The 18266-nt window shown below is 43.1% G+C and overlaps 1 protein-coding gene and 1 pseudogene across 2 annotated transcripts in view; one reads left to right on the plus strand and one right to left on the minus strand.

Annotated features, from left to right (window-relative positions):
* CRLF3 (cytokine receptor like factor 3) overlaps window positions 1-16095 on the minus strand; it is a 46329-nt gene extending 30234 nt beyond the window's left edge. The window contains exons 1-3 of one of the 2 annotated variants that reach the window (XM_081579718.1): window positions 15796-15959; window positions 11646-11782; window positions 1037-1244 (exon numbers count right to left, since the gene is read on the minus strand). In XM_081579718.1, the coding sequence (XP_081435844.1) occupies window positions 1037-1244; window positions 11646-11684 (247 nt within the window). In that variant the 5' untranslated portion in view covers window positions 11685-11782; window positions 15796-15959. Of the gene's footprint in view, window positions 1-1036; window positions 1245-11645; window positions 11783-15791 lie in introns of both variants that reach the window. The other variant, XM_081579717.1, reaches the window with a different exon arrangement.
* On the plus strand, window positions 9397-9821 carry LOC145541947 (large ribosomal subunit protein uL13 pseudogene; annotated as a pseudogene).
* Window positions 16096-18266: the final 2171 nt, after the last annotated feature.

Consider the following 18266-nt stretch of genomic DNA (forward strand, 5'->3'; position numbering starts at 1 on the left):
TCAACACAAATAGCTCAGTAAAATCACCGATCAGTCTACCTCCAAAAAAATCTTAAAACCTGCTCTGCTTCATCTTCACCTGTCACTGCCTTTGTCATTTCCTATCTGGATTGCTGCCACAGCATTCTCATTGGGCTCTTTTTAGTTCTTTAAAACCCCTAATACAGTTTCCGAACTGTGGGCACTGTCTTTTTTTTTTTTTTAATGTAAATCTGACTGTGTAACTCTGTTGCCTAAAAGACTTCATTCAACACCTCCCAGATATGCCATTCACTTTATTCTTGGCATGACTTCGGTTTCCAGTCTTGCTGTGAACTCCTTTTCTTCCTTTGCCTGCTTGATGAATTTCTTCAAGCCTTTGTGGAAGTTCTCCTGTAGGAAGCCACCCCACCCTCTTCCAGAGCTAAGCATTTTTCTTTCTGTGCTCCCATGAGGTCTTAGATCTCTCTCACCATGTGTGCCTCTCTCACTGGCCTGTGAACCCCAAAGGGCAGAAATAGTACCTTTTTATTTAATGTACCTGACAAAGACCTACAGGAGGGAAGGAAGGAAGGTAGACAGACATAGAGGCAGGAAGTTAGCAAAGGAAGAAGCGGGCACGCTTTAACCAAAGTAACTGACTACATTCAAGAATATAACCACTACAATCTCAGGAATAAATACCAATCCTATTCCTTAACCTTCTAAAAATAACAATGGAATTAAATCCTATAAACCATCAACGCTCTGAAAAGTATGTGAATAGATTCAAAATGATCGCAAAATCGCTGTGTTAACCATGAATGAGAGACTGTTATCATAGAACCATGAGAAAGATCATTTACTCTGTGTTCTGTAAATGATTATAATTAGTACATGAATTGCAACTTACCCTAGGATACCTCACTGTACCCCTGTTATCCTATTATCACAAACTTTCCCAAGGTTTGGAACAGCCTAAGCACCCAGAGACTGCAGGAAGCCTGCTAGTGCCCTGGGAAACCAGCACAACGTCGACCTGAATGGGCCACATTTAACAGGCTCCCTGGACTCCCACCTTCTTGGACTAAGTCCTCTGCGGTGTTAACTCCATGTTCTATCAGCTTCTGGCAGTCATCTAGTGGTTTGATGGTCTCCTGCTCAATGGTGTCCACCTCTTGCAAGAGGGTCACCAATCGCTCATCCAGGAGCTTTGCAAGCGTTCCCTTTAAATCATTAAAATGCTGTTTGAGGACATCTCTTGTCTGGGATGCACTCTCCTTGATCTGAAACGAAATAACATAAAAACTCAGAATCTCTAGGAAAGGCTGATCCGCAGGCATCACCCATAATAATCTCAAGGCACCACCCCAACATCACCTTCCAGTCATTGGTAAACCAAATGAGATTCATCTGTGCAGACTTGCATAGTGTTTGCCTTCAGGTGAGACAGAACAGCCTCAAACCCTGGTCTCATCACTCACAGACTATGTCAATCAGATTAAGTTATTAATAACACACCATGCCTCAATTCCCTTATTCACCAAATGAGTATAATTATGCTCACCTGATGGAGCTGCTTGTGGATTAAATAGTCTATGTCCTGCACTTGGTAAAATAAATGGCACACTGTTGTTTTCAATAAGTAAACGTTAGCAATAAGTATTACCTGCACAAAGCAGTTTTTGGAAATAGTAATGTTTCAGTGCCAAAGAAAAAAAATCAGATTAGGAAGAGATTAAAATTCATTTTACTGGAACTTCCCAGGCAGTCCAGTGGTTCCACTGCAGGGGGAATGGGTTTGATCCCTGGTCAGGGAACTAAGATCCCACATGCCACGAGCCTCCCCCCGCCAAAAAAACCTCATTTCACTGAAAAGTAGAAAAGAAATGATAGCTTAAAAAAGCACAATAAAAAAAAAAATTCACTGTGGAAAAAATGCCCTCATTATGGTGAAAAAAAACTAAGAATTTATTTATAATCCAAAAGGTTCACAGGAAGCAGAAGATGTTCAAAGACACCTCTGGGACAATGACATCATTCTCTTTGAGTCATGGTCCTCTGTGAATTTCAATGCAAGGTTTACAGACCTTCCCAGAAAAAATGAAACTGATTCAATATCAGAGATTACAAAGTCCTTCAGATCCTAACTATGGTTTGCCCAGAGCAGTAATTCTGAAACTTGGTTTGCAGAAGAATCACGTATCAGACAATCTCTTATAGTTTAGATGGCAAGGCTCCACCCCAGAACAAGCTTGGAGAAGGGGTTGGGGGAGCATACGGGCAGACTTCTCCTTTTTCACAAGCACACCTGTGACTCTGCAGCCCATGCTTTGAGACACACTACCCTCAGTCCACAGGGCCCAGATTAAGAATGGTTGTTCTAGGAGATATGACAAAAAATCCTTACATCTCACAGGTATTCTGAAAACAAGTCAGCTGTCTGTACAGACACAAGATTTTCTTTTTAAGCATACAGATAACACACAATTCACCTTTTCTAACTTACCAGGAAAATTCTAACGATATGCTAGTCAGCTAAATTAAAGCAAAGTCACACTTTGTTGTTGTTCAGTCACTAAGTCGTGTCCAACTCTTTGCAACCCCATGATCTGCAGCACGCTCGCTTTCCTGTCCTCATTGTCTCCCAGAGTTTGCTCAAATTCATGTCCTTTGAGTTGGTGATGCTATCTAACCATCTTCATAACCAAGTTCATACTGTACTTTGCAAATATTATCATATTAATTTCCTAAGACATATTATGTTTATTACCCTAACCCTTTGCTAACTTGATCTTAGAGCATTTGAAGGCTAAGAGAAATCCACCAAGAAAAGAATGTATCAAAATATGGATAAAGCCCAATATTTCAACAGGTAACAGATAAATTTTGAAAACTTTCTATTTATTCTCTAACACTAAAATTGAAAACCAGAATACAAAATTGTTGCCCAGGGGTTTCCCTGGTGGCTCAGGGGTAAAGAATCCGCCTACCAATGCAGGACACACAGGTTCAATCCCTGATTAGGGGAGATCCCACATGCTGCAGAGCAACAGCCTGTTCGCCACAACTTCTGAGGCTGTGCTCTAGAGCCTGGGAGTCACAACCACTGAAGCCCGTGGGCCCTAGAACCTGTGCTCAGCAAAAAGAGAAACTACTGCACTGAGATGCCCACCCACCGCAACTACAGGGTAGCCCCTACTCCCCAAAACTAGAGAAAAGCCCCTGTAGCAATGAAGACCCAGCACAGCCAAAAAAATAAATAAATAAAACCATTAAGAACAAACAAGTTACCCAGAAAGTTACCCAGAAATGTTCACGAGCATGTGAAAACAAAAAATGCCCACATCTAAGAGTTACTAAGAACTACAGGCAAAAAAATGGTTTGATTGGCTGGGGAGATCACAGAAACAATTTATTCTCCTTTCAACATTAATGTAAGTTACAATGGTACTTGTGCAGTAAGTGAAAGAATTTCTTAAATCATAAAGAACAAAGAAATTCTAACTTAAGTTTAATTGCTATTAATCTCTGTAAAGTTACTAGAGAACTTCTAAATCCAAGTTGAAGTTTAAAAAAAATGAGAGGGTTATATTAAAAATGTCCTTGCTTTAGCACATCACCCAACTGTGGGATCAGGTGCCTGAGAATTAGGCCCTAATATGCATAAAAACTAGCAATTAAGTCTTGTTCAACACAATTAAGTTAATTGTGTATGTGTTTGTGTGTGTGTTAGTCACTCAGTTGTGTTCGACTCTTTGTGACCCCATGGACTGTAGCCTGCCAGGCTCCTCTGCCCACGGCATTTCCCAGGCAAGAATACTGGAGTGGGTAGCCATTACCTTCTCCAGGGGATCTTCCTGACCCCAGGGATCGAACCCAGGTCTCCTGCATTGCAGGCAGATTCTTTACTGTCTGAGTCACCCGAGAAGCCCCATGTATGTGTTTAAGACCTTTCAAAAAGAACCAGAGAAAGAATGCCTTAGGATTTTGATACATCTCACCTGGAATATGGTTAGAAATGGAAAATTTCAGGTCCTACTCAGAATTATTGGATCAGAACCTGCAATGGTAAGAAGGTGATTCACACAGACCTCACAGATACCAGGATAAATGAAGACAACAAACTGGAGCTCTGAAAAACAGTTCGAACCCCCCCACCCCCTACCCTCCCCACCAGCAAGAGGAAATTCTGCAGTCGAGCGCTGTACCAACGAGGTCCTGTATCTCTCCCTAACGGATACCACATACACAGGAAGTGCACTGGTTAGGTAAAGTCAATTTCCTCTTTAGAAAGAATTCAAAAGCTCCTGCTGCTGCTGCAGAGCCCCACTACATTTTGTTTTGTTTCAGAACCTCAGAAAAAAAGGAAGTGTGTGAACACAAAGCAGTGAGAGGGCCAGTGAAGGGAGAATCCGTTTTCAAATTCACCTCCTGTCATTTCATTGTAAATGTGACTCCTTTTTGCTCATAGATTCCAGACCACCACTGTTTCAAACCTGACACTTCCTTGGCACCAGTTTCTTCTCCCAGAAATAGCTCTTAATTCAAAGCTACAGTCACCTTTAATCAAATCATGTAACGAATCAAGGTAATTCCTTGGGCTTTTATACAACTAATTTTAAAATGTGGACTTCACTGCTGAGTGAATTTCTTGGTTTTTGATGTGGCACCATGGTTCACTCATCCCAACAACTGTGAGAGGTGGTTCTGTATTGTCTACATTGAAGAAAAAGCTCAAAGAAGCCAAAAAACTTCCCCACAGCCTCCTAGTGCCAGAAACAGCATGACTCAAAGGTTCATGGTCTGTCCACTGCACCAAGCTGCTTAGTGCGTACAGATCCCATTTTGTTTATTTTTAAATTATTTTTTCATTTTTGGCCATGCAGCATGTGGGCTCTTACTTCCCCAACCAGGGATCAAACCTACACCCCATGCATTTGAAGTGCACAGTCTTAACCACTGGACTGCCAGGGAAGTCCCCCAGAACCCATTTTAAAGCATTCTGGTAAACCTGTAAGTTATGTGATTGGTTGAAGACCTTTCCTGCTGCAATGTGTATTTCTTGTCCTTGCATAAAGAAAGGTGTGGTAGACAACCATTAGGGCAAAACAACTGTTACAGTTTGTAACAAAGTAAATTTAAGAAGGATACAAATGATATACAACTCAAGGTCTCAAAAAGGAAATGTAATATACATTATTTATATTGATCAACAATATTCAGAACCAATTTTCTACTAAAACTTCTAGTATAACAGACCAATAAAACTTACAAAGTTTCCACTGCAGTTGACTGTAATTTCAAAGCAACTTTTCAAGTTTTAACAGAAGTTCTCAAAAAGTCAATAAGCTTATATAACAGTACAAAGCCATACAAAAGCCTAGTAAAAGATACTTCACAGCCCTCCAAGACAACAGTGACTGATACCGATTTTCCTTTAGAGTTTAGCTACTAAAATATCATAAAGCCTGTGCAGAATATGATTTAAGACATCTCTGGTCTTAAGTGGCAATATATAGTAGCTCTGTCTATAACATAACATGCCTGTGTTTCAGGAAATGAGTTAACTGGAATCTCCTTTAAACCATGGATTTTCATGACTACAGAAGAAAAGAATTTTTATCCTCCAACTTTAATCTAAGAATTTATGCTCCCAACTGTTTTGCTTATAGGAAACTCAAATTATTAGAGGCTGGCTTTAAAGACTATTAGCTAACAGGAACATAGGAATCAAAAATAAAAGACAAAGATACAAAGTAGTCAACTGAAATTGAAGCAGCTAACCAAAATGTTTCTTCTGGGTTCACAGGAAATGTACTGCATTAGCTATCTGTCTTCACACTAACACCAAGACACAAGTCATTAATAATAACAGTAATAATAATAGCAATAATAACAATATAGCAGCTGCTCCGACTTACTGAACATCTGTGTACCAGGTACTTATACCTATGTTCTCATTTAAATTCTACCACAACCCTATGAAGAAATCGTCTGTAGGTGAGTGACCTATAGGAGTCAGAGAGATGAACTTGCCCACATCACAAAGCGAGTCAAGTGGCAGAAAATCTGAACTGTCTGCTTCATGTATGGACTCATAAGCGCTGCTACATTTCCTTCTTGTCTCTCTTATAGTTAGGCTTTCTTAAGAAATGCTTACTAAACTTTTAAAAGGAAAACTTTACTATATGATTTGGCAGTCTGTTACATTAATGGCCCCAGGGAACCACAAACTATGCCTTGTGGCACTCAGATCCTTGTAGAGACCTCTCCATGAAAATACAGGCTGGGCGGTGACTCGCAACGCAGTCATCCGTGCATCGTTACAGAGTGGAGCTGAAGTGTGCTGGCTCCAGGCCGCAGTCTTAAGATGAACTAGCAACTTCTGCTTTTGCACTTTGAGGGGTCCTGAGCTGCCATTTACCAAGCATGGCTATCCTTCTTGAGAGACCAAGTGGAGGGGGGAGGAAAGTGGGAGGGGTGGGAGAAAGAGAGAGGGCCTGGCAGCCAGGCCCAGCCACGCCAGCATTCCAGCTGAGCCCTGCTACCACTTAAGGCTCCAAACAGGTAAGTAAATATTCCATCTCGAACATTCTAGCCTCAGCTGCCATCTGACTGCAATTACAGGAGAGCTGCCAGCAAAATCAGGAGAACTGCCCAGCTGAGCCCCAGTCAGTCCCCAGAACACTAAGCAAGTGACTGCCTTTTAAGCCATTATGCTCTGACACAGTTTATTATGTAGCAACAAATAACCAAATCATGACAAAATAAATGTTTAATTTGTGATTATCTGCATTAGTGAAGAGGGTGCATATAATCAAGGCCACGAACGATCTAAAAAGAATGTCTGCAAAAGTATACCCACAACATTCATAAAGGCACTCATTCAGTATTTATTGAGCTTTAGTATGTGCCAAGAACTGGGGTTATAAAGATGAATAAAGCATGATCCTGACCTCAGAAAACTGTGTCATTCTAGTAAAAGGGATAGTTGCATGCCCACATAACTACAGTAAAAAGTATTAAGTTCTTATGTAAGTGGGACAGCCACAAACTGCCATCAGAGCTTAAAAAGCCCTTTCTGCTGGAAAAGAAAGGAGATGTTTCAAGAATTAGTTGCCAGTGGAGAAGTAGAGGAGGTCACCCTGAATAGTAATATAGTGGTATTAGTTCTACAGCTAACGTTTATTAAGTAGTTCATAAGTCCCAGGCATTGTGCTAAACATTTTAAATACATTTCTCCCTTTAATTCCCACAGTGGCCAAATAAAGTAGGTCCTATCCTTATCCTCATTGTACACATAGGAAAGTGAGGCATTGGGAAAGTTGTGTCTCAAGGTCTTATGACTAATAGGGGCAAAAGCAAATAAAGTAAAATAACTGCAAATATAAATGATTCATGGATATCCCTCAATTAGAAAAGCATGGGACTTCGCAGGTAGTCCAGTGGCTACGACTGCGTGCTCTCAATGCAGGGGCCTGGGTTTGAACCCTGGTCAGGGAACTAGATCCCGTAGGCTGCAATGAAAAGATCAAAGATCCCACATGGCACAATTAAGACCCAGTACAGTCAAATGAATAAATAAATATTAATAAATATTCTTAAAATAATAAAAAAAACCTGTCCTGGGAATTCCCTGGAAGTCCAGTAGTTTGGACTGGGTGCTTTCACTGCCAGGGCCCAGGTTCGATCTCTGGTCAGTGAACTAAAATCCCAGTGGACTCCCCCCACCCAAAAAAACCCCCAAAGCCTGTCCTACATTTGTCTGGCTTTTGAGATCACAAATTAGTCATATAATTTACCAGGTTTCTAGTAATAAGAACAGTTCTTCTCTATCAAAATTAAATTTAAACTTGAAAAAAAGAAATCCTAGACAGGAAGAAACTGGGCCCTTCTGTGACACTCACACACTTTCTAATTAAGCTCCCTGAGTTTAACATTATTAATTCCAAATGCTTTTATGAATTCTCATTTCCTACTATATTTCAAGTGAGTTTGGACTCAACAAGCAGCTTTCAGAGTGCTGTGTTTAAAGACAATTTGTGAAGACTTGCTTGAGAAAAGATGACTAAAAATCCAATGTAAATATGTGGTCTTGCGCACGCAAATATATGTGCAGCTTTTTTCCCCTTGGTGGGTGATTATTTAGTTTTGCTTCTAAAGCTTTGCTTCTGTTTTGTATTTTGACATATCTGAGTCAATACTTTTCAGCCTACTACCAACAAATGCTCTATAAGTAACCTAGGTAATTTTAATTCATCTCTGGATTAAAAATTAGACTGTACGTGGGAAATTTGTCATAATAAACACTTATGATATAACACTAGCCAAAAGAAAAAAGCAGATATAAAGTTGCATATACAGTAGTTTTTCAACTTGACAAAATAGTATGTCTAGAAGGATACACCAAAATGTTAACAGTGGTTGTCTGTAAGTAGTAGAATTATGAGTTATTTTCAAATTATTTCATCTCTTCTTAGGTTTCTCCAGCTTGGGATTTAACCTTTTCTTAGGACACTATAATATTGGAGAAGGAAATGGCAACCCACTCCAGTGTTCTTGCTTGGAGAATCCCAGGGACGGGGGAGCCTGGTGGGCTGCTGTCTATGGGGTCGCACCGAGTCGGACACGACTGAAGCGACTTAGCAGCAGCAGCAGGACACTATAATGGATTTCCCAGGTGGCTCAGTGGTAAAGAATCCGCCTGCCAAAGCAGGAGACATGAGTTCGATTCCAGGGTCAGGAAGATCCCCTGGAGAAGGAAATGGCAACCCACTCCAGTATTCTTGCCTGGAAAATTCCAAGGACAGAGGCGCCTGGTGGGCTACAGTCTTCGGGGTTCACAAAGAGTCTGACACAACTGAGCATACAGGACACAAAAGGAACATTTTAAGTAACACTGCAGTAACAGATTATTTTCAAACAGATTTTTGGACTGTTTTGAAAATGGGTGACAGAAGGGGAAGTGGGAGATAAAAGAAGCAATAATAGCTTTCTTTTCTTTCCTGAGCTACTAAGACTTCCTGCCCTGGTTTTCTGAAATAACTTTTATTTTTCCCTGCACTGAGTTCCCCACAGTCTTAAGTACGCTACATGTTACGCTACGTGTTTTCAAATCCTGTGGGAATAATGATCTACGGAGAACCTGGTATGGTACATTAGGAATATCAAGGTTTCTAGTAAGATCCTCAAAAAATTAGCTGAAATCAACTATTTAAAAGTTTGAAAACAGCTTTCCCAGGCGGCTACTGAAGATGATGGAGGCAGGTCCTGGGGCTAGCTGGCTGAGGCCATCTCCTGGGCCGCCTGGCAGCCACCGTGGTCAAGTGAGTGCTTCTGGGCCGGAAGGCTGTGGTCCTGCACTGTGAGGGCATCAACACTGCTGACAACTTCCACAGAAGGAAGCGGAAGTACCTGGCCTTTCTCTGCAAGCAGATGAACAACAACCCCTCTGGTGGCCCCAACCACTTCGGAGCTCCCAGCCACATCTTCTGGCAGACAGTGCAAGGCAGGCGGCCCACAAGACCAAGCGTGGCCCAGCCACTCCGGACAGCCTCAAGGTGTTTGATGGGATCCCGCCACTCTATGAAAATAAAAAGCCGATGGTGGTTCCTGCTGCCCTCAAGGTTGTGCATCTGAAGCCTGTTCCAAAGTTCGCCTATACCTAGGGTGTCTGGCTCATGAGGTTGGCTGGAAATACCACCAGATGGTAATGGCCACCCTGGAGGAGAAGAGAAAGGAGAAGGCCAAGATCCACATTCAGCAGCTCATGAAGCTATGGAAGCAGGCTGAAAAGAACATAGAGGAAGAAAACTGACAAATTCACAGAGGTCCTCAAGACTCATGGATTTCTAGTTTGAGCCCAATAAAATTAACTGTTTATTCCTCATGCCTACCCTTCCTCCATCGCCACCCTAGGATGTGGGGGACCCCTAGGGGCTGCCATCCAAGTGCCACAGGCAGCCTGGGGCTTAGAAGACTGGGTATAGCAAAAGGGCCTTAGTCACTGCTGTTTAAGAAGCACGCATGCTCCGTCACGTCCGACTCTTTGCAACCCACGGACTGTAGCCTGCCAGGCTTCTCATGTCCATGGAATTGTCCAGGCAAGCATACTGGAGTGGGCTGCCATTTCCTACTTCAGGGAATCTTCCCAACCCAGGGATCAAATTCACATCTCTTGAGTCTCCTGCAGTGGCAGGCACATTATTTACCACTGTGCCACCTGGGGAGCCCAGCTGTTTAATAAACGCCTTTTAAAAAGTGGAGGCAAAAAAAAAAAAAGTGGAGGGCTGTGCAGGCATCATTTGGGACCTATTCGTTCATGAGCTTTAGGACTGACACTTGGAATAACCAGTGCAGTTGCAATACTGGCAAAAGTGACCTGGAAGACTTAATTGGAAGGGATCCCACATCGCTGCAGGGTGTGTCTTTAAGGTTTCCATGTGGTCGGATACTATACTCTGCACCTGTTAGGATATGAGAGAATGCTTGGGCAGCACAGGTTTGGGATTTTAAAAAAGAGTTTATGGAAAGGAAGTGCAGCCAAGTGGTCACAGGCATCACTCCTGTGTCTTTCCTATATTTTGTGATCCAAAACTAATAGATTATTTTTAAAGAAAAAAATCTGAAGACAAAATACCATGGGAGAGAAATGGTTGCATTACAGATGTTTAAGACATGCTAAAACAAGTGCTGGCTTGAGATCGTCAATTAATGACTTGTCTGTCGTCCTGTAATTGTCTTAACAAACCCGTGCAATTTCAAACAGCATTTTAATCTTGAGGCTAGGGCTTCCCTGGTGGCTCAGTGGTCAAGAATCCACCTGCCAATGCAGGAGACACGGTTTCCATCCCTGCCCTGGGAAGATCCCACATACCATGGTGCAACAAAGCCCAGGTGCCACAACTACTGAGCCTGTGCTCTGAGCCCAGGAGCTGCAACTACTGAGCCCACGTGCTGGAACTACTGGAGCCCACACTCCAAGACAAGAGAAGCTACCAGTGAGAAGCCCGTGCACCACAACTAAAGAGTAGCCCCCACTCCCCAGAACTTGAACTTGAGAAGGGCCCTCCCAGCAACAAAGACCCATCACAGCCAAAAATAAATAATAAAAATAAAATTATAAAAAAAAATCTTGACGATAAACCACACAATTTACAACACATCTAAGGGTTAAATTGGCAGAGAGCTGATAAAGCGTTAATGGTACACTCCAAGGCTCTGTGCTTCAATGTTTAATGTGCATACACATCACACCCAGCAATACTGTTAAAGTACAGATGAGTACTGCTAAAGTATTCAGGAGGTCTGGGTGAGGCCTGATTCCTGCATTCTTAACCAGCTCTCAGGTCGGGATCCCAATACTGCAGTCTTTAGACCACGCTTGAGGTAGCAATGATCAAAGGGACACCCACTGGCCAGAGCTGGGCACGGTCCTCACCAAACAGTATCTTAATTAGACACCAGGATTGGCCCATTATTCTGAAAGAGCAGAGATCTGCTCTTGTCAGCACCCTCTGAGACACTGAATCACACTAATTAGAGGCACATGATGGCCAACACAGTTATTTTATGGAGTGAACTATTAACTGTACACGGGCTGGCATATCGGTATTTCTACCATCTCCAGTACCTCAAACTAAACCCCCTTTGATAATGTACAAAGATGAAGTTTCTGGACCTGCAGTGCTTAAAGATGAGGCCCTGGACCGCGGCAATGTCATCACGCTGGTGTCACTTCCTGAGGCATCTCTGACTGGCAGGCTCACAACACTACATCCTAATCAGCTATCTTTACTCACAACAAGCAGGAAAGTCAACTCTGTAGAAATAAACAAGAGATGAAGAACACAATGGAAGTGAAATCTGAAAACGAATACACAAGAATTTAGATTTCTCCTATTTGTTTTGTTCTGAGGTGGAAGTCTAGTGATTAGCCACAGAAGGAAAAGATTACATCCAGGAGGGCAGTGGTCTGTTTCCCTGACCACAGTATTTCTAGGACCTAGAAGTATCTCTGACCCACAGGAGGCACCCAATACATATTCATTGAATGAATGAACAGATAAGTATTTAAAGACGGTGGGAGTTGATTTCCTTGGCATTTATATCTTAATACCAAGGATTACAGGGAGCTATATAGAACTATTCTTAATGATTTCAACATCACTGAGGCCAAGTTGACTGTAAATATCATCTGATTTCCTGAAGACAATGAACCCGTCTCTAGCCTTTAACACCACATTCAAACAGTAAGAATTACTGACTACACTTCATTCCTACACAGAACTTCCTTTTCTCTGAAAACAGAGGGTAAGGCTTCAACTTAACCACAAGAGGAGAAGCTGCTGCAAGCTGGCAGTTGTTTCTGACTTTACAAGATTGACAGTAAAAGACGTTACTCTTGTTCCTTCTAAACTTTCACAGACATGATTTCCTAACAGGAGGCAAATTTCATGAGAGATTTTTAAAGGGTAAGAAACAAAAACAAAGATAAAAAGTATGCCAAGAGTTCTTAAGAACGTTAAACAAAGAGTTACCACATGACCCAGCAATTCCTAAGTATATTCTCAAAGAACTGAAAACATATCAACATGGAAACTCATCCATGAATGCTCACAGCAACATTATTCATAATAGCCAAAAAGTGAAATCAACCCAAATGTCTATCAACGGATGGATAGAAACATAAAACGTGCTTTATCCACAAAATATTACTCAGCCACAAAAAGAACTAAAGTAGCAATACATGCTACCACATGAATGAACTTGAAAACATCACGCCTAAGTCAAAGAAGCCAGTCGCAAGGGGTCACATACAGTATGGTTTCATTTTTATGACATGTGCTAAATAGGCAAATCCAACTAGAGACAGAGAGCATTTCTTTTTTGGGGTGATGAAAAGGTTTTGGAAACAGATAGTGGTGATGGTTGCACAACTTTGCAAGCACACTAAAAACTGCTGAGTTGTACATTTTAAGGTATGGAATGTATGGTCTGTAAATTATATATCAATTTTAAAAATTCTATAAAGAAGTAAAATCAGCAAGTAAAAAATACATACGAAGGGAGCATCCTTTTTCTCGGCTCTCTGGTTCATCCCCCACACAAAGTCTTTGACTGAAAAGCCATATATTTTAGGTAGTTATTCTGAAAATGACTGGAACCCTAAAAATATCCTAACCACTAAACAAAAGCAGCTGCTTATTTTGATAACATTTTTGTCACACAGATCCTCCTTAGACGGCAAGTTGATAGAGGACTTATTCTCCAAATCCAAACATGTACAACCCACTAGAATTAACTCTAAGAATTAAAGCTTTTATTGGGTTGACGAGAAAGTATGTTCAGGTTTTTCCATACGATCTTACAAACTTTTTCGCCAGCCCAATAGACCCAGAAGCCACTGTAACTGGCACTAGCACAAAACACATTTCAGGTCACACAAGAGAACTACCATATTACTCGGTCTACTCGGAAGGCAATGTTATTGAGAACCTAAGCATAATGGATGTTCTCTTTAGGGTTTTCTGTTTCAAGCCTGAGACAATGGAACTCAACAACAAAACAAAACCCCATACCAAACTCCACTAAATTATAGGGAAGTGTGTCCTGTGTTTAAATTATTGGACACAGAATTTAAAAGAATGTAGGTTTGGAAACTTAGAATGAGATCATACTGAATTGTTTTAATGTGTTCAATAACACACGAGGAACTAATAAGTACTACTCCCAGGTGCTAAGCTCATTCATTCATTTAATAACAACTCTGTGTGTGTGTTTAGTTGCTTAGTGGTGTCCAACTCTTTGCGACCCCATGGACTGCAGTACACAAGGCTCCTCTATCCATGGGATTCTCCAGGCAAGAATACTGGAGGGGGTTACCATTTCCTCCTCCAGGGGATCTTCCCAACTCAGGGATCAAACCGGTGTCTTCTGTGTTTCCTGTACTTGCAGGCAGAATCTTTACCCACTGAGCCATCAGGGAAGATAATATCAACTCTACTGTTTCTTAATTGTTGATTCAGTTAAACAACAGTCTCATTCATGTATAAGATATCTTAACTGGCTGAAACATTAATCATATAATAAGAGATACTTAAATCTCTTTTTAAACATACCCTAGATTTAGAACCTCTGTTTCACAATAGCAGAAGGAATAATACAGATGTTGTCAAGTGGAAATCAAGATGAATGTATTGGAAGGCCTTAAAAAGTATTCATAAAGTCAGGATCACCATATCTAGATTTCCCTCTCAGATTTGCTACTAAACTACAAATGATGCCTGGCTTTCATTTAAAAATCTACAAGAATTTTAGGACTTCCCTGGTGGCACAGTGAATTAGAATCTGCCCGCCAACGCGGAGGACATTGGGTCAATTTCTGCTTCAGGAAGATCCCACATGCTGCAGAGCCACTAAGCCACAACTACTGAGTCTGCATGCTGCAACTACCGAAGCCCTCTGGCCCTAGAGGGCTATCCAACACGAGAAGCCACTGCAACTGAGAAATCTGCCCACCGCAACTAGAGAGCAGCCCCCACTTGCTGCAACTACAGAAAGCCCATGCAAAGGCAACGAAGACCCAGCACAAAAGCAATGAAGACCTAGCAGAGTCAAAAATGAAAATACATTAAAAAAAAAAAAAACTACAAGAATTTTAAAATGTATAAAACCTAAAGCATGTTGAGTAACCTTAATGATGAGATTACCAAAAGGCACTCATATCACGGCACTATTCAACTAGTTGTAAATTTCAGGTTCTTTGCAGCATGAGAGCTACTAGGATGACCAAACAGATTAGTGACAAATGTGATGAAGAAAAATGCCACTCACTCAAATTATTCCACTCAGGTGGAATCCCACTGATTCAAAAAGCACTTATTAAGCACCTGAATTAAAAGTTGCTCAAGGATTATCTGTCCTACTACACACTGGCCGCGGGTTGTATCTTTTTCCCTATATGTTCCAGGGTGTGGAGAAACCACGTGGCTCTCCTATATCTTTGAGGACCAGGTCCCCACGGAGCAGATAACTGCTGTCACTTGAAAGTATATTTAGCTTCTCCTCTCAACACGTCTCTCTTTAAATCTGTTTTTCCATTTCCCTACACTTTTGTATCCCATCCCTCAAGGGTTTCATTTTCCTTCCTTGCCCTTTCCACACAGTTTCACTTTAAAATCCAAACTCTCTAGAATGGGATCGCGCTAAATTTTTTTTTAATGCATTCAAAATCATAGGAGATATTAAAGACTACTTTCAGACACTAATTCCATTCATTTAGTGTTAACTCTGCTGCTTCTCCTCCCGTCTCTGTCCCTCTCTTTAGTCCTTTTCTTCCACGGTCCATTTTGCCTCCAGTTTGCGCTCTTCCAACTCACTGCCCTACATTTTCCTCGAGCTCTCTAAATTCAATCTCCATCCACAAGGCAGGTTTTCCAAAGAACCTCCACCGCCCCCAACTCTCGCAGTCTTGACCACTTTCTGCGACGCCCTCGGTTTCTGCTGCGACCCCTGACTCACCCCAACCTCGCAGCCCTTCGCATCCCCAGCATCGCCCCCCACAGCTTAGCAAACACCTCTCACACCCTCCCACCATTCCCCAAACGCGCCTCTCTCTCTCAAGACCCCCTCCCCCCACCCCCCTCAGAGCCCATCTACCCCTCCCTCACACCCAGCCAGGTCTCCAGCGCCTTCAGAGCCGCTTCCCTCCTCCCTTCAGCGTGTCTGGACACTCCCGCCCCTCGCAGCCTTCCCTGCGCTCGTCCACCGCCGGGCACCCCGCGCCCTCCCCGGGGCCCACAGCGCCCCGGCGGGCGCGGCCCTCCGACCTGCCTCCGCGCCTCCCGCAGCCCCTGCAGCCTCTGGCTCAGCTCCCGGCGGTAGCTCTGCGCCGCCTCCACGCTCTCGCGGGCCTCCTGCAGCAGCAGCTCAGGCTCCAGCTCCATCATCCCCTCGTCCGGCCGCGCGGCCGGCTGCGGCGGGCGCGGTTCCCGACTGTCCCAGGCGCCGCCGAGCGGCCCGGTACCGCCGAGCGCAGGCGGAAGCCCCGCCCCGCCCCGCCCCGCGGAGGCCTTGATTGACAGCGGCGCGAGACTCGCGTCAGGGTCCCAGCGCCGCCTGCGCATCCCGCCCGGCAGCGCTCCTGTGCCGCACCTGGCCCGCGGTCGTTCCTCCCGGCCCGCTTGCAGCCAACGAAAAATTCATGACTGCATCTCGCGAAATGCTTTGCACAACTTATCTCCTTCTGGCTTTTCACTACCAGACCACCTTGAACCTCTGTTCCACAGAGGAGGAAACTGAGAGACGGAAAGAAGAGTCAACTTTCTCAAGCCGTCGGGATTTCAACCCCAATGGCTCTTAAATCATTATCTTCGGTTCAGTTCAGTTCAGTCGCTCTTTGCGACCCCATAGACTGCAGCACGCCAGGCCTCCCTGTGCAGCACGCCAGGCCTCCTTGTCCATCACCAACTCCCAGAGTTTACTCAAACTCATGTCCATTGAGTCGGTGAACGAGCATTCCTGCAGCGGCCAGTGGTTTAGGAGGTTACAGTGAGCCAGGCACCAGGCTCAGAGGGATCCCCCACCACCCAGAAGCTCGCAGTCTAATAAAGGAGCCAAGACGGAGGCCTAAGCATGGGCCCCCGGGTAGGTACCTCAATCCTGCCATTATTCCAAGACAAGCTTTTTCTGTACCGGCCAGGTAGTGAAAATGTGGAGCTTGGCTGGCCATAAGGCCTCTGTTGCAATATAGTAAGTAAGTGGGTGTGACCATGTGCAAATACTACTTATGGACACAAATTTGAATTTCACCTAATTGTCACGTGTCACAAAATATACTTTGCATCTTTTATCAACTACTCTAAAAGGTAAAAAACATTCTTCATTCAGGAGCCCAGTAAAAGCAGGTGGTAGGTCAGATTTAGACCATGGACAGAGGAAATTGGAGGGCTACAGGCCATAGAGTCGCAGAATCAGACACTACTGAACTGACTTAGCACACACCACACAGTTTCCTAACCCCTGGCTGAGTGTGGTATACTTGCTTTCCCTCAGAAGACTGCCTCAAGGTTACACGATGAATCTGTACTAGAGGTAGATTTCAGTTTTCCTGGGCCAGACTCTCATGTTCTTTCTACCACGCTGTTTTGTGCTAAGTAAATGACACTTGAGATTAGAGAAGTTTAGGAAAGGAAAGCACTTCTGGAGAAAGTGGGAAATTATCCTAAACTAGCCAGGCACTCCATAGATGCTCAACAAGTATTTGTGGAATGAATCAAGGCATTAACTAAACAAAAAGGAGTAAGCAAAGGCACCCTAGGTAGGACAAAACTAAGTGGGGAAGGATATAAGGCAGGCAGGAATCTAACTGGATTCTGTAAGGAAGGAGGAGCAGACCACTTTGACTGGAGAGGAAGGACTGAAAATATATTGGGAGATGAAGTTGAGCAAAGTAAGGGCCATGGAGTTCAGGTTAAGAAGGTTAACAGGTACTCAGAAAATCTCCAGAAGATCTCAACTGGGTTCGATCCCTGGAGCAGGAAGATCCCCTGGAGGAGGAAATGGCAACCGACTCCAGTATTCTTGCCTGGGAAATCCCATGGAGCGAGGAGCCCAGCAGGCTACAGTCCATGGGTCACAAGAGTCAGACAGGACTTAGGGACTAAACCACCACCACCAAGTACATCAGTCAAGTGGGAGAAGTGTGTATTCCAGAATAACAACAGTGATGGTTATCAAGAGAAAATGGTATAATATTGGGGAGAAAATGACATCTTCCCTTTTTCTCCATGTACTGAGTACATTTCATTGCCAAAAAGCACTAAAATTTGATTTAGGAGACTAGCAATTTTGGAAACGTGTGAGCTACATTTCTAAAAATTGACAATAATGAAATGTCTTCCTTACAGGGAGTGTGCAGAGTCTGGTTAATATGGCCAGGTAAAAGCACATATTTATGTACAAAATGTTTAAAGAATGTAAGGTATGAGTCTGGCTCTGTGCTAAGTGCTGGAAATCAAAACAGGAATGAGACCTAGGACTTGGCTTCATAGTCCACTGGGGGGACTCGTACAAAGATAAGCAGGAATTGTATTCTAAGACATTGAATGTAATGAGTAGAAGCACAGAAACCTGCTGCCTAATCCAGCCGAAGGTAAAGTGGAAGGAAGAAGGTATCAGGGAGTTTCTTGGAAAAAGTAGCTCCTGACCTGAGTCTTAAGGTTTTTCTTGGCATGGCCCCAAGTGGGTCTCTCTCTTTTCCCTTCCAAAAACCTATCAAAATAACAACTTAAGAAGGAGTTTAA

Source organism: Giraffa tippelskirchi, chromosome 3, assembly GCF_054371585.1.
Source record: "Giraffa tippelskirchi isolate mGirTip1 chromosome 3, T2T-mGirTip1v1.2.pri, whole genome shotgun sequence".
In the NCBI taxonomy this organism is placed as follows: domain Eukaryota; kingdom Metazoa; phylum Chordata; class Mammalia; order Artiodactyla; family Giraffidae; genus Giraffa; species Giraffa tippelskirchi.